The following is a 13,026-nucleotide window of genomic DNA, read 5'->3' on the forward strand; positions in this document are numbered from 1 at the left end:
ATATATGTAACAACCACCCACGTAACCGTACTGGCTCACAAACACTCAAATATACTTCCAAATAATTCCAATCAACCGCTTTAACAGGCACACAACACAACCTGCAAACCACAGCACACAGTGCACAACAACGAAATGTGTCCTCTGCATTTCACCCATATGTGACATTATGACAGAGGGCAGCTAAAGAACTATTTAAGTGTTACACTGCATTGGGAATGGGATTGCTTGGGATTTGAACCCAGGACCTTTTGTACCAGAGGTGGGGCTCATACCCCTGCGCCAATGAGCGGATCTTTTTTATGTGGAACAAACACAAGTAGAAACAACAGCTTGCAACTCAGCAGCAACAATTTATGCAACAATAACACTTGTATGCTACAACTTCCATTAAAGTATAAAAGTAGATTGTAATGTTGGTGTAACACCTGGGGACGATAACAAAACTCACGCAACATCCAACTCGTAAGTCTGCTCCTCGTGTCGTAAGGCGCTTTCTCACCGAAGTAAAGAACCCTAGTTCCTCGGCTGACCTGGAACTTTTGTAGCTATTGGCCATTTTTGTCGACTAATCTGTGCAGCCCCTACTCCTGGGTGTGAGAGACGGGAGGTGTGAGGGAGATGCTGATGTCTGTTCCCAGCTGAGATGGGGAACACAGAACGAAAAGCCATACGCACACCCGACAGACGTCCGTGGTAATGCAGAACTGAGATTCATTGCTGAACATGATACGACGTCACTCGTAATCAGTCCATGACTCCTGGTTATGGCATCACTCCAAACGCAGCCTTCCCTGCACTGGTGTTAACAGCAGCCTATGCATGGGACGGTGAACCCATAATCCGGCTGATGCCAGTTGTCAACACATGGTGTAGGATGACACGGGGTGTTGTAGAGAGTCCAGTACCTGTGTCCGGATGGCAGGTGCAGATGTCATGGGGTTCTGTAATGCTTGGTGCACAATATGACGATCCTCTCTTGGTGTGGTCGGTCTTGGGCGACCAGAAACTTCACGACGTATGTGGGTGCCCTCACGTGCCCATTGGTTTCAACATTGGGGACTGTGATATCTGCATGCCCCACATGCCAGGCAATTACATGCAAACCCACAATGCAACCCCTATCAAACTCCGTCAAGTGCTGGTAATGCTGCCTAATGCATCTACAAGGCATCCTCTGTGTCTGTTACTATACATGCCAGCCCCTTGCAAATCAAATCATTACTTTTGGTAACTTTTTTTGTTACTCAGTGTATTTTGATTTGCTTTCTGCAGGCTGTCAGGCTGTAGAGTCACAGAAGAAGGCTGTTCTTCCCTGACTTCAGCTCTGAGGTCAAACCTCTCACACCTGAGAGAGCTGGATCTGAACTACAATCACCCAGGAGACTCAGGAGTGAAGCTGCTCTCTGACGTACTGAAGGATCCTGGCTGTAAGCTGGAGAAAGTAAAGTGAGTACAGAGTGTGCATTTTACAAAAAAGAAACTGAACATCAAGAAAAGCCATAATGTGTTTCATCAGTAACATAATAAACGAAAATAACCAGCTTATCTTTTCTGTTCCTACCTCCTTATATTCCACAAACTTATCAGCACTCAATCCTTGTTAGAAATTATTAAGCAGTGAAGCAGGAAATAACCATTCATTTTTAATACACACTCACAAGATTTGTGAGTAAAAGCAATGTTGCAATTTCGAACAACATAAACATGTTGACTGTAACATATGTTACAAATAAAAATACACTGGGCATCAATCATAACTGGCATGATTGCTAATATGCTTTTTATATACAATATATTCAACCTTTATAAAAAATCTGTTTTGTCATTTTCCTTGTACCAGTGCAAAAACTGGATTTAAAAGTTACATTTTTTTAAAGGCTGGACCAGTGTGAACTGACAGAGACATGCTGTGAAGCATTGGCCTCAGCTCTCATGTCAAACCCCTCACACCTGAAAGAGCTGGGCCTGAGTGACAATGACCTGCAGGATTCAGGGGTGGATCTGCTCTCTGCTGGACTGGGGGATTCACACTGTAAACTGGAGATACTGGGGTCAGTATTACTGGGTATTCCACACTTAAAACTGAAGATACTGAGGTCAGTATTACTGAGTATTCCACACTGTAAACTGGAGTTATTGAGGTCAATATTTCTGGGTGTTACACACTGTTAACTGGAAATACTGAGGTTAGTATTACTAGGCATTCCACACTGGAGAAGTTCAGTGCTACTTCATGCAGTAATTAAAGAACAGTTTGCTTGGTTTTACACATTGTTAACTGTAATTATTGACATCTTTATTGAAGTAGATATATTTAAGTTTATAATTGTAACAGTGAGCTAATCTACCTTCTTGGAACTTAGACAGTGTTGTTGTCTGTGGCTTTGCAGGTTGTCAGGCTGTAAAGTCACAGAGCGAGGCTGTTCTTCCCTGGCTTCAGCGCTGAGGTCAAACCCCTCACACCTAAGAGAGCTGGATCTGAGCTACAATCACCCAGGAGACTCAGGAGTGAAGCTGCTCTCTGCTCTACTGGAGGATCCCAGCTGTAAACTGGAGAAGCTGATGTGAGTACAGAGTGGGGTTGGCACCTTCAACTTGTGAAAAACGGGAACACTCGGATTATACCCTTTTTGAAAATATACTATGTTACCAGAGGTAGGAATCTCTATTGCCTTTCTTAAATGTATCTGACCTGATGCAGACACAGTTGCACTCACTCTGGACTCCTTTGTCTGCTGCTGTCCCTTTCTACGTTAAATACAGATTTTTTGCTTTAATGAGTAAATATATTTTTTCAAATTATTATCTATTATAAAACCTAACCGTAATATGTCCAAAGGTATACTTCCTTTAGTAATGAAAACATTATTAGACATATTATAATGAACATATTATATTGACCGACAGCCTGCTAAGTTGCCAGGTAATAAAGTAAGCTTCGTCTTTCTGCTACCAATCAAATAAAACTATACCCATTTTACCCATACCCATACCCGTTTTACCCATTTTAGACCATTCATGGACACAGTACTTGATATATAAACATAACCAGGAAGAAAAAGAATAGTGGTAAAGGAAACCAAGTGACGTTTTATTTGAAACTATGAAATTCTGAATTAGATTACATTTTCACAAAAACCCGGGACAGTTCATGTCCAGGGAAAGAATATAAATTTTCCAGTACAGTTGCTCAAAAAAGCGAACAGTCCCAGGAAGACTGGGACAGGTGGCAACGCTACAGAGTGTGTGTGTCTGTCCCTGCTACTGACACATGTATGTGGAGAAGAAGCGCTAATTAATTAAATGGATACACCAGTACAATGTCATTCTACTTCTCCTATAGTGTGGACCACAGTGGAGAATGCAGGATCAGACCACGGTTCCAGAAATGTAAGTCTGCATGTTTTTATTGCTAATACTAATGGTATAACGGTACACAAGATTCATGATTTTGGTACAAACCTCAATTTTGTGTTCATGGTTTGGTGAAATTTCAGTACAATAGGGAGAACAGAATTTGTTTTGGTATTATTTACTGATAAAACTGCTATCACTAAATCCCGTGTTCGCTACTGGTTGCTGTGGAAGTCAAAAAATTGTAATTAAATTCAGTCTAGTTTTGAAAGCACTAAGACATTTAGTAGCTCTCAGGTTCTTGGCGAGAGAGTTTCATAGTTTAGGACCATAGTGACTAAAAGCTGCCTCCTCCCTCCTTAGCCCCATTTTAGGAATAGTCAATAAATTTCTCTAAGATGATCTGAGAGATCGGCCTGGGACATACTTTACAGTCATGTCACTGAGGTATGATGGAGCAAGACCATGTAAACATTTACAAAATTATCAAGAGCACTTCAAAATCAACCCTAAAAGCCACTGGAAGCCTCTCTCTCTATCCCCCTTCTTCTCCTTTTTTCCCCCTCTCTCTCTCCCTTTCCTTCTCTTGAGGAAGTAAATAAAAATAAATAAATAAATTAGGGATGCTCCTTTTGACCGTTTAACCGTTAACCGAAATAATTAATTTTGACCGAATATTACGGTTTAAAATGTTTTTATATATATTTTAATTATTAGTAGTAGTATGAAGTTTTGTGGCATCTCAGCTGAAGATCGCTTTTCACGTTCTAAATACACTGGGTTTGAATCGGCGACTGTGATTACAGGCACACAGGCTTAGCCCACTGAGCCATGAACACAGGTACGAGCTTTGCTGCTGAAAATGGAAACATTGGCGCAAAGCTTCAGCGGCAGAGACGTATCCGTGTGCTATATTGTAGCCGATCGGTGTAAACACTACCCAGACATGTGCTCTTGTTTTATTTCGGTTACAATGGGCGTATTCCATATTTCTTTATCCAATACTGACTGTCGGATTATCATGTTGTTATCATACGAATAGCGCAATTTGCAAGTGGGAAGGCGATCAGAGCTGCTTCGAGACGCAGACGCTTAAGTCAGTCACTCTTGTTCTTTCTATTCGTATCACGAAGCTATAAAAATATATTTAGTTTCTACCTATATATACTGTATATTTGAAAAGTAGACCGTCCAAGGTTTCTGAGGGTGTTTTTTAAATGTGTATATGATAAAACCTCGCAGAGTTATTTAAATGGTTTGGCGAAATTTCTGTCAGATCCCGCCGGCGGGACCGCCGACCCCAGAGGAATTTAATATTCTAATCTAATCAGTTAACGGTTAATGTTCGGTTAACGAACGGCGGTTGTCGGTTGGGAAAATTAATCAAAATGAGCATCCCTAAAATAAATATTTAAATAGAAATAAAGCAGTCCTCCGCAGAGGGAATATAATAAAAAAAAATAGTAGGTGTGATGTGATGTGACAGCACTCTGGCCCCATTGTAGATTTTAAATAAATTTCCTAGGTAGACGAGACAAGACGCCATTACAGTAATCTGTTCTACTTGATACAAGAGCATGTATTAGTTTTTCACAGTCATCAAATGACAGCATACCCTTGACTTTGCCGATATTACGAAGGTGACAATTTGCTGCTAAGCAGACATTGCTTATATGACTATTAAAGCTAAGATCACCATTGAAAAACATTCCCTGGTTTCTAAGTTGTTGTTTGGCCATCAGAGACATTGATTCTAAGTACACCAGTATGTCCTTCCTCTGTACTTCATTCCCAGTAACAAGCATCTCTGTTTTTTCTTTGTTCAGTAGCAGAAAGTTTTGTGGCATCAAGTTCATTGTCTATGCATTCAGTCAGGCAGTGGATAGACCCCATGTGCATCAGGAGCTAGAGACAGATATGTGAGTTATCTGCATACTGATGAAAGCTGGTTTTATGTTTATTTATTATACTTGACAGGTGTAGCATGTAAACATGAAATAATATAGAGCCTAAAACTGACTCCAGACTCCGCATGTAATAGCTTGATGCTTTGAAACATAGGTATCAAGTGCAACACAGTATTAATGCCCACTTAGATATGATCTGAACCAGTTTAAGAGAAGCCAACCCTGGTGTGCAGCCAGTTCAGCAGAATCTCATGGTCTATAGTGACAAAAGCAGCACTGATGTCTAGAAGAACAAGAATGGAAAGGTTACCTGAGTCTCTGTTTAACCTCTATTTAAAAATAATTTAGCACTTTGAGAAGAGTCGCTTCAGTATTGTGGCATGCCTGAATGCTGGGCTGAAAACACTTAATAGAGATTACCTGTGCTAAGATAATCAATCAACTGAACAGACACAACTTTCTAAATTTATTTTACCAAGAAATGGAAGGCTAGAGATTGGCATATAATTACTAAGCACAATACCTTCAATAAAGGCCTTCAATAAAGGCCTGACAGTAGCAGTTTTAAGACATTGTGGAAAAATTCCTTCTTTCAGAGAATCATTAACAATATCTGCCAACAACAAGCTTAGAACTTGATTTTAAAACTTTGTAGAAAGGGAATCAGGAGTGCAGCTCGATGAGTTTAGAAGTAGCATAAATTATTAGGGAATTAAGCTTAATAGGAGAAAACAGACAGATTACTTTGAACAGTACAGTGTGGTGCATTAATGTCCAGGATCTGGGAGTGGGGGTTCAAGAGGAATTGTCCAGTTATTGATTATATTGATTATATTCTTGTATTCACATATTTTCACTTGCATCATCATTATCTGTTGAAATTTCACATTTCTAACGTTTCATTTGTCAGGCCTAAATATCATGCCAGTAACACTGATAATGCATTCTATAGGTGCACATGATGCAGCAATGGCTTTGGGATTTGGGATATGGATGCAAGTTTGAGCCTAGTAAAGGAACAGGTAAGGTTAGGTCAGGTTCGGGAGCATGCACTGATGCTGCGCGTTGCCACACCCACCACACGGGATCCTGGCCAGTGACCCCCCCAGGCACACACACAGTCCAGTCCCACACTCTGTAAATGGCCAGGTGTTACGTGGGCGTCCCCTCAGCCTGGTCCAGCCATTTGGGTCCCCAGCAATGAACCGGATCACCCTCAGGGAAATGCGCCACATAGCCGTAGTGCCATAACTGATGCTCCCTCACAACGAAGGTAATGTGCCTCATTTGGGAGTTCTCTAAGTCAAATCAGCGGTAGCCAAGGATTCTTCGAAGAGAGACAGGACCAAAAGTAAAGGAACCAGTTCTGATTATGTTTCCAGTACAGTACCAGAGACAATCCAACCATGCCGTGGTTGGCTCAGATAACTTGGCACCTCCACTGATGTTAGTGACTGTGCAAAAATGAAGTGAAACTTCTACACGCTAAACCACCTCATAATTTCAACAAAGGCACAGTTGGCTTTTTTTTTTAAAGGAATAATGGCCCATGGATTCTAGATAATGTATTTTAATCAGATTCAAAACAAAATAACTATCCAGCACAATAATTTTGCAGTGGGATCAATGCACAGACTTGCATTTTCACAGCAAAAAATAATGAATAATTTGGTAAATATTTTGCACAAGTTGGAATATGGAACAAATTATGATCAAATGTATTTATGATGTTTATTACTGTAAAAGGTACTTAATACATGTCTAATATTTACTAAATCAAGTCACCCTCTTCGAGGCGGAATTTCTTGTAATTTAGTGGACTTCAGTTCTGTTTCCTGTAATTCCAATTCAATCCCAATTCTCTTTTCCTTCAACAAGGAGCAATCAAAGAGTAAATTTCCAAAACTCACTCAGTCCATGGGATACCCGGATCCGAAATGTTCATAAGTTAGTACCCTATCTGTGGGCTTAGAGAGTTTTGGAAATGTTACTGAAGTACAATGGTACCTCAGAACTCGAACTTAATCCGTTCAGAACTCCGGATCAAATCCTAAAAAGTTCGAGTTCTGATTGAATTTTCCCAATAAGAAATAATGGAAAACCAATTAATTGGTTCCCGGCCCCAAAAAATGACACCTAAATATGTTGTTTTTTTAGCATTTAAACACAAAATGAACCGGACAAAACAAGAAAAGCATATACTGTACTAAACTCTAAGCACATTTATCAAAACAGATATTTTAAAGTAAGAAAATAAATGTATCCAAACAATGTGTCCTGCCCCGATCGTCCGTGCCTTCCATGTACCACGCCACCTCGTTAACCCCGTGTGGAATCCCCCTGTGATCAGCTGTTTTTGCTTGTCGTCATTTAGTCAGCGTTTCAGTTTGACCCAATGTGGTCATTGTATTGTCCGTCTGTGTTTTGCCTGCCTTACCTGTTATTAAACCCCGTATTCCCGATACCCTGACATCTGCCCCTTTGTCTCCGTTCCGTCCCCGCTGGGCATGACAATATTATCACAGTTAAATGTATTAATGTTTTATTATTAATATTAAAATAATTCATAAGAAATCTTTATTTTTAAATGTATTTATTATATAATAATAATTACTGTTACTGTTTATCATTGTCTAAATGTATTTTTACTGTCTAAATCCATGTTTTCAGCTAGTGTAAACATGCACGATGCTATCACAGTGAATGCAAGGCTGAGACTAAAGCGTTACCCTTTGTTTCCGCTGAGAGACGTGCCGCGTGACTCATTTCCCCGCACGTACAAGTTATCTTAGGTGTGCGTTCACGGTTTGACTTCTGAGATTCAGATCGAGTTCTAGGTAATTTTTTTTCGAAATGGTTGGTTCGACTTTTAAGAAATTTGAGTTCTAATGAGTTCGAGAACTGAGGTACCACTGTACTTTGGATTACATGATGACAGAGTGAGTCTTGGTTCCCAATACTGTCACATACTTGCTTTTTGTACAATGAATGGTGATCTCTGTGAAATTGCAATGGTCCATTATTGTGCTATTTATGCAAGATGTATACTTTGATTCTTGAAGTTCATTTCTGAGATGGCCCTTGGAAAGAAACTGTTCCTGAACCTGCTGAGTGGGATGAGTCTTTGATGATGTTGACTCCCACAGCACACTTTCTAAATGTCCTCAGTCTCTGTGTTTCTGATGCACTGGGCTGTCTTGGTGGCTTGCTGTAGAGTTCATGTGAGGCATAGTGCAGCCAATGTGCCAAGCTGTAATGCAGTATGTCAGAAGGCTTTCTAGTAGAAATTGACTGCCAGAAACAGGCTATTGTCTTCACACCACTCTATCTGGTTGTGCAGCTCCTCCATACAGATTGCCTAATCATCATTTGTGATTGGGCCAAAGTCTGTGGTGTCGCCCACAAACTTGATGATGGTGTTAGAAGTGTGGTCAGGCATAGAGGAGGGGGGACTGAGCTATGTGCTCAGCTTATTGGGGATGATTGTATTGAATGCAGAGCTACATTTAACATGGGAACCATTAGGTTTTCAGGTGATTTCAAGCAGTGTTTAATTAATGCAGATTTTGTCCTCTGTTCACCTGTTTGCCTGGTAGGGGAAGGGACAATGCTGTTGATGTAAACCATAACTAACCTTTCTAAACATGGTGTATGAGTGTGCTTAAACAAAATGTTTGGAAAAATACTCACAAGAGGCCAAATAAAATCTCACAAAACAGGTGACCCATAACAAACGTAACACAGGTGAAAAATGTAGGCCTGCAGTATACTAATTGACTTCTCTCCATTGTTCAGGTATACAAGCAATGAGTCATTTGTTTAGGCAACGCATTTTGGCTTCTTGAAGGGCCCTGTGTGGTTTCTGACCACCTCGGGGTGTTTGGACCCTGGAATATTTGCTATGCAAATCTAGTAATATCTTTGTGTTCATTTAAGAGTATATTGAAAAAAATGTGTGTATTGAGGTTAACTAAAGTTCAGTGTTAGAGTGTGTTTTGTGACAGTAATAAAATGATGGAGATGCTGATCTTCCTGATGGTATTAATTGCTCTTCCTCTTGCCTACAGACTCCTGTCAGCTGACACTGGATCCCAGCACAGCACACAGACTCCTGTCTCTGTCTGGGGGGAACAGAAAGGTGACATGTGGGGCAGAGCAGCCATATCCTGATCATCCAGAGAGATTTGACTCCTGGTACCAAGTTCTGTGTAGAGAGAGTCTGACTGGTCGCTGTTACTGGGAGACTGAATGGAGTGGAGATCGAGCTGAAATAGGAGTAACTTATAAAGGAATCAAGAGGAAAGGAGACAGTGATGACTGTTGGCTTGGGGTCAATGACAAGTCATGGATTCTATGCTGTTCTCTTCATGATTACTATGTCCGGCACAATAATGAATGGACTGTCATACCCATACAGCCCTCAGGTTCCCACAGAGTTGGGGTGTATCTGGACTGGGAGGCTGGTACTCTGTCCTTCTACAGAGTCTCCCCTGATGGACTGACCTTCCTGTACAGGTTCACCTCCTCATTCACCGAACCCCTCTGTCCAGGGTTTTATGTTTATAAAAACTGTTCAGTGTCCCTTTGAGTACTGGGATAGCTCAATGTGTGCTGGAGGAATCATGAAGAACTGGGTTCAGCAAGCTGAACAAACATGCAAAACAACTTTTTCTCTCAGCTTAAAATGAAGAAAATGTACACCTGATGAGCAGGGGGCCTTTTCCCCTCCTGAAATATGCCTTCCCCAAGGCTACTTGCCAGGATGTGGCCTGACCCAGAACTAAGGCAGCAAACATCACTCACTGTTTTCATGAAGGTGTGACAAACATTCCCACATCATCTCAAAATATAAGTCTATTTACTACTTAACATCCCAGTAGGGCATGATTACGAACATTTGTACTGTCATCAAGTAGTTGTCTTGCATGATTAACAGTTATTATGCCTATTTTTACACAAATTCCCTCAAGGTATGAGTCTGTTGCTGGTGTAATTTATCATTGTATCTGTCAAATGCTCTATAACTATTAGTAAAACAATTTGATCATCATAATCAGAAAAACACAAAAGTACCTGACATACTTTACTTTTCTACATATGAAGTTTAGAATATTGTGATAATTATTGTGAAAATCTCTGAAAACATTGTGATTTGTGTTGGGGCAGCGTGTGGCTCAGTGGGCTAAGCCTCAATGCCTGTGATCAGAAGGTCACCTGTTTGAGCCCAGCTCAGCCTTGCCATGTCTGCGGGTCCTTGAGCAAGACCCTTAACCTCCAGCTTCCTGGGTGCCACAACAGGTGGCTGCCCTTTGCAGCCAGCTTTCTCTCACCTACACACACATACACACACATGTATACAAAACCTAGCATCAAAATTTATTGTCAGCGTTTTCTAGTGTTATGCCCTACGACAAAAAAGTGTATTTTCATATAATTTATTTATTAAAATTAGATTTTAGTGTGCAGTCCATTCAATTTGTTAGCTTTTTCATGTTTTTTATCTTTGTAAGGGCAATTATTTGGATTATATTATGACATCGTTTGATATAAAAAATATTATGATTAAATATTTTGCCATATTACCTAGCCTAGGGTATTTGCACATGGGATGGATAGATTGATGGCTGGATGGAATTTTATTTTAAAGTTTTATCATTCAAGAATCCAGACACAACATAAATCACTTCATGCTGCTCTATATCCAGCTGTGTTCATTATGAGGAGGTGTCTGTACACACAAGGGACCAGTCATCCTCAGCAGGGTCATGCAAAATTTAGAATTTATAAAAAGTATATAAGAATTCCATTCATGAATTAAAATTTGATTTGTAATGACAGGAATAAGATTTAATTTCAGTTAAAAAAAAAAAAACAAAACTGTGATCTAGCAAAGCACAAATAATAATACTTTATGGATCAGGGATGGGCAACTGGTGGCTCACGGGCTGCATCTGGCCCTCCCTACTCTTTTTCTTTGAAATGAGTACTAGTGCATCACGCTGCCTGACCACTAGGGGGAGTTGGAAATGTAAAGCATGTTTGTCTTTAGCGCTTTCTGTTTTCTGTTGTGCGTTGTATTATGTGAATTTACAATCTTTTGGTTAGACATAAGCTTTGGTGGAATTATGGTGGCAAAACTAGACACTGTTCAAGCCTACTTAGACAACACTAAGTATACCAATGTATTTGAGTTATTTTCTGCTGATTTAAGATGTTCTGGAGCATAACTGCAGAAAACTGTAGTGGTCAGTTGTAAATACAATATATTGTATCACAAAATAAATACGATTATAACAGTTGCAGTACAATTTTATATTACTTCCATGTGCTGGGCCAGTACCAGGGTGGCTATTCTGGATATAGATGGAACTCCCCCGACTAGACAAATCGGACTGGCCCCATCATAGCTGTTAATAAATTTTATGGCCCAACTGAAGACTAAAGTTACCCATCCCTGTTCTAGATAGTGGATGTATACAGTGAGGCTGTATACCAGTTGGTAAAGTGTATTTTATATTTGCCTGATTATAAGGGAAAAAGTGTTCATGGATAGGGTTACTGACAGCAAATGTTCACATACTTTTCCTACACACATATATGTGACATCGGGTTATTTTCTTCAGTAAATAAAGGAACAAGAATAAAGTTTTTGTGTCATTTTATTGGGTTCTCTTTATCTAGTTTTTGAACTAGGATAATCTGATCATGTTTTAGGTCATATTTATGCAGCATTAGAGAAGATTTTAAAGGGTTCACAAACTTCCTAGCACTGTTGTATGTATACTGTTGTACTGTATGTATGTTTGAATTCAATTCCAATTTAGTTATATTTCCTTAAATTCAAATTACAATACATCCTGGTCTTAGCTGTAATTCAAATTCAATTCAAAGTCAGGAAAATGTCAATTCTTAATTTAATTCTGAATGGTGCACAATCCTAGATCTCAGAGCTAGGCTAAAGAAGGAAACAGTGACCCATAGCTGACAAATAAAGAATGCTGTATGTCAAGAATTTGAACAAGTTTTTCGGATTATAAAAAAAAGACATTAAACTGAAAACACTTAAAGTAGCTGAAGTACAGTTGTCCCTTGGTACCCACAGGGATTGGTTCCTGGACGCCAAACAGATGCCAAAATCCACAGATCAAGTCCCTTATGTTAAACAGTGTATCCTATGCACATCCTCTCGTATACTTTTAATCGGCTCTAGATAACTTATAATACCTAATACAACGTGAAGAACAAGGGAAAATACAGCAGCCAAATAAATGACCATGTAAAAAAAAAATTTATGACTTCACTCTAAAGTCTCAAGATCATATATTGAATTTTAGCCAGATTCCATTGCTAACTGCACAATAAAGCAGTGTGGGTAAAAGAGAAAGGAGAGTCTCTCCAGCTCATCAGTGTGGCAAACCAGAACACTAGGAGTGGGAAAAATGAATGAAGCCACATTAACTTCCTAGCTGCTCCCACACATGACTGAAAATTATAATAGCATACCTTTCAGCATAGTGAAGGCATTTGATTGGCGAGCAGCAAATTCAAGTTTTGCTTCCTGGAACTTTCTGGGCTTTTATTTATTTATTTATTTATTTAAGTGTTTTTCATCTGCGGTTCATTGAACCCACTGATACAGAGGACCAAGTGTACTTAGAATTTTGAGAGATTATAAGAATTTTGGTAAAGGGGAACTAGGATAATTTTTTTGGTTATATTTAGGGCTGTCGAAATTAACGGGTTAACGCAGATTAATCCATCA

At 39.7% G+C, this 13,026-nt stretch overlaps 1 protein-coding gene across 2 annotated transcripts in view; it reads left to right on the forward strand.

Annotated features, from left to right (window-relative positions):
• LOC140587378 (NLR family CARD domain-containing protein 3-like) overlaps nt 1–11,909 on the forward strand; it is a 35,944-nt gene extending 24,035 nt beyond the window's left edge. Inside the window, exons 7-12 of one of the 2 annotated variants that reach the window (XM_072708641.1) lie at nt 1,276–1,449; nt 1,881–2,054; nt 2,394–2,567; nt 3,347–3,393; nt 6,217–6,286; nt 9,332–9,458. In XM_072708641.1, coding sequence (XP_072564742.1) covers nt 1,276–1,449; nt 1,881–2,054; nt 2,394–2,567; nt 3,347–3,393; nt 6,217–6,269 — 622 coding nt within the window. In that variant the 3' untranslated portion in view covers nt 6,270–6,286; nt 9,332–9,458. Of the gene's footprint in view, nt 1–1,275; nt 1,450–1,880; nt 2,055–2,393; nt 2,568–3,346; nt 3,394–6,216; nt 6,287–9,331 lie in introns of both variants that reach the window. The other variant, XM_072708640.1, reaches the window with a different exon arrangement.
• The last annotated feature ends 1,117 nt before the right edge of the window (nt 11,910–13,026 follow it).

The sequence above is a fragment of the Paramormyrops kingsleyae genome, unplaced genomic scaffold (assembly GCF_048594095.1).
Source record: "Paramormyrops kingsleyae isolate MSU_618 unplaced genomic scaffold, PKINGS_0.4 ups198, whole genome shotgun sequence".
Lineage (NCBI taxonomy): Eukaryota > Metazoa > Chordata > Actinopteri > Osteoglossiformes > Mormyridae > Paramormyrops > Paramormyrops kingsleyae.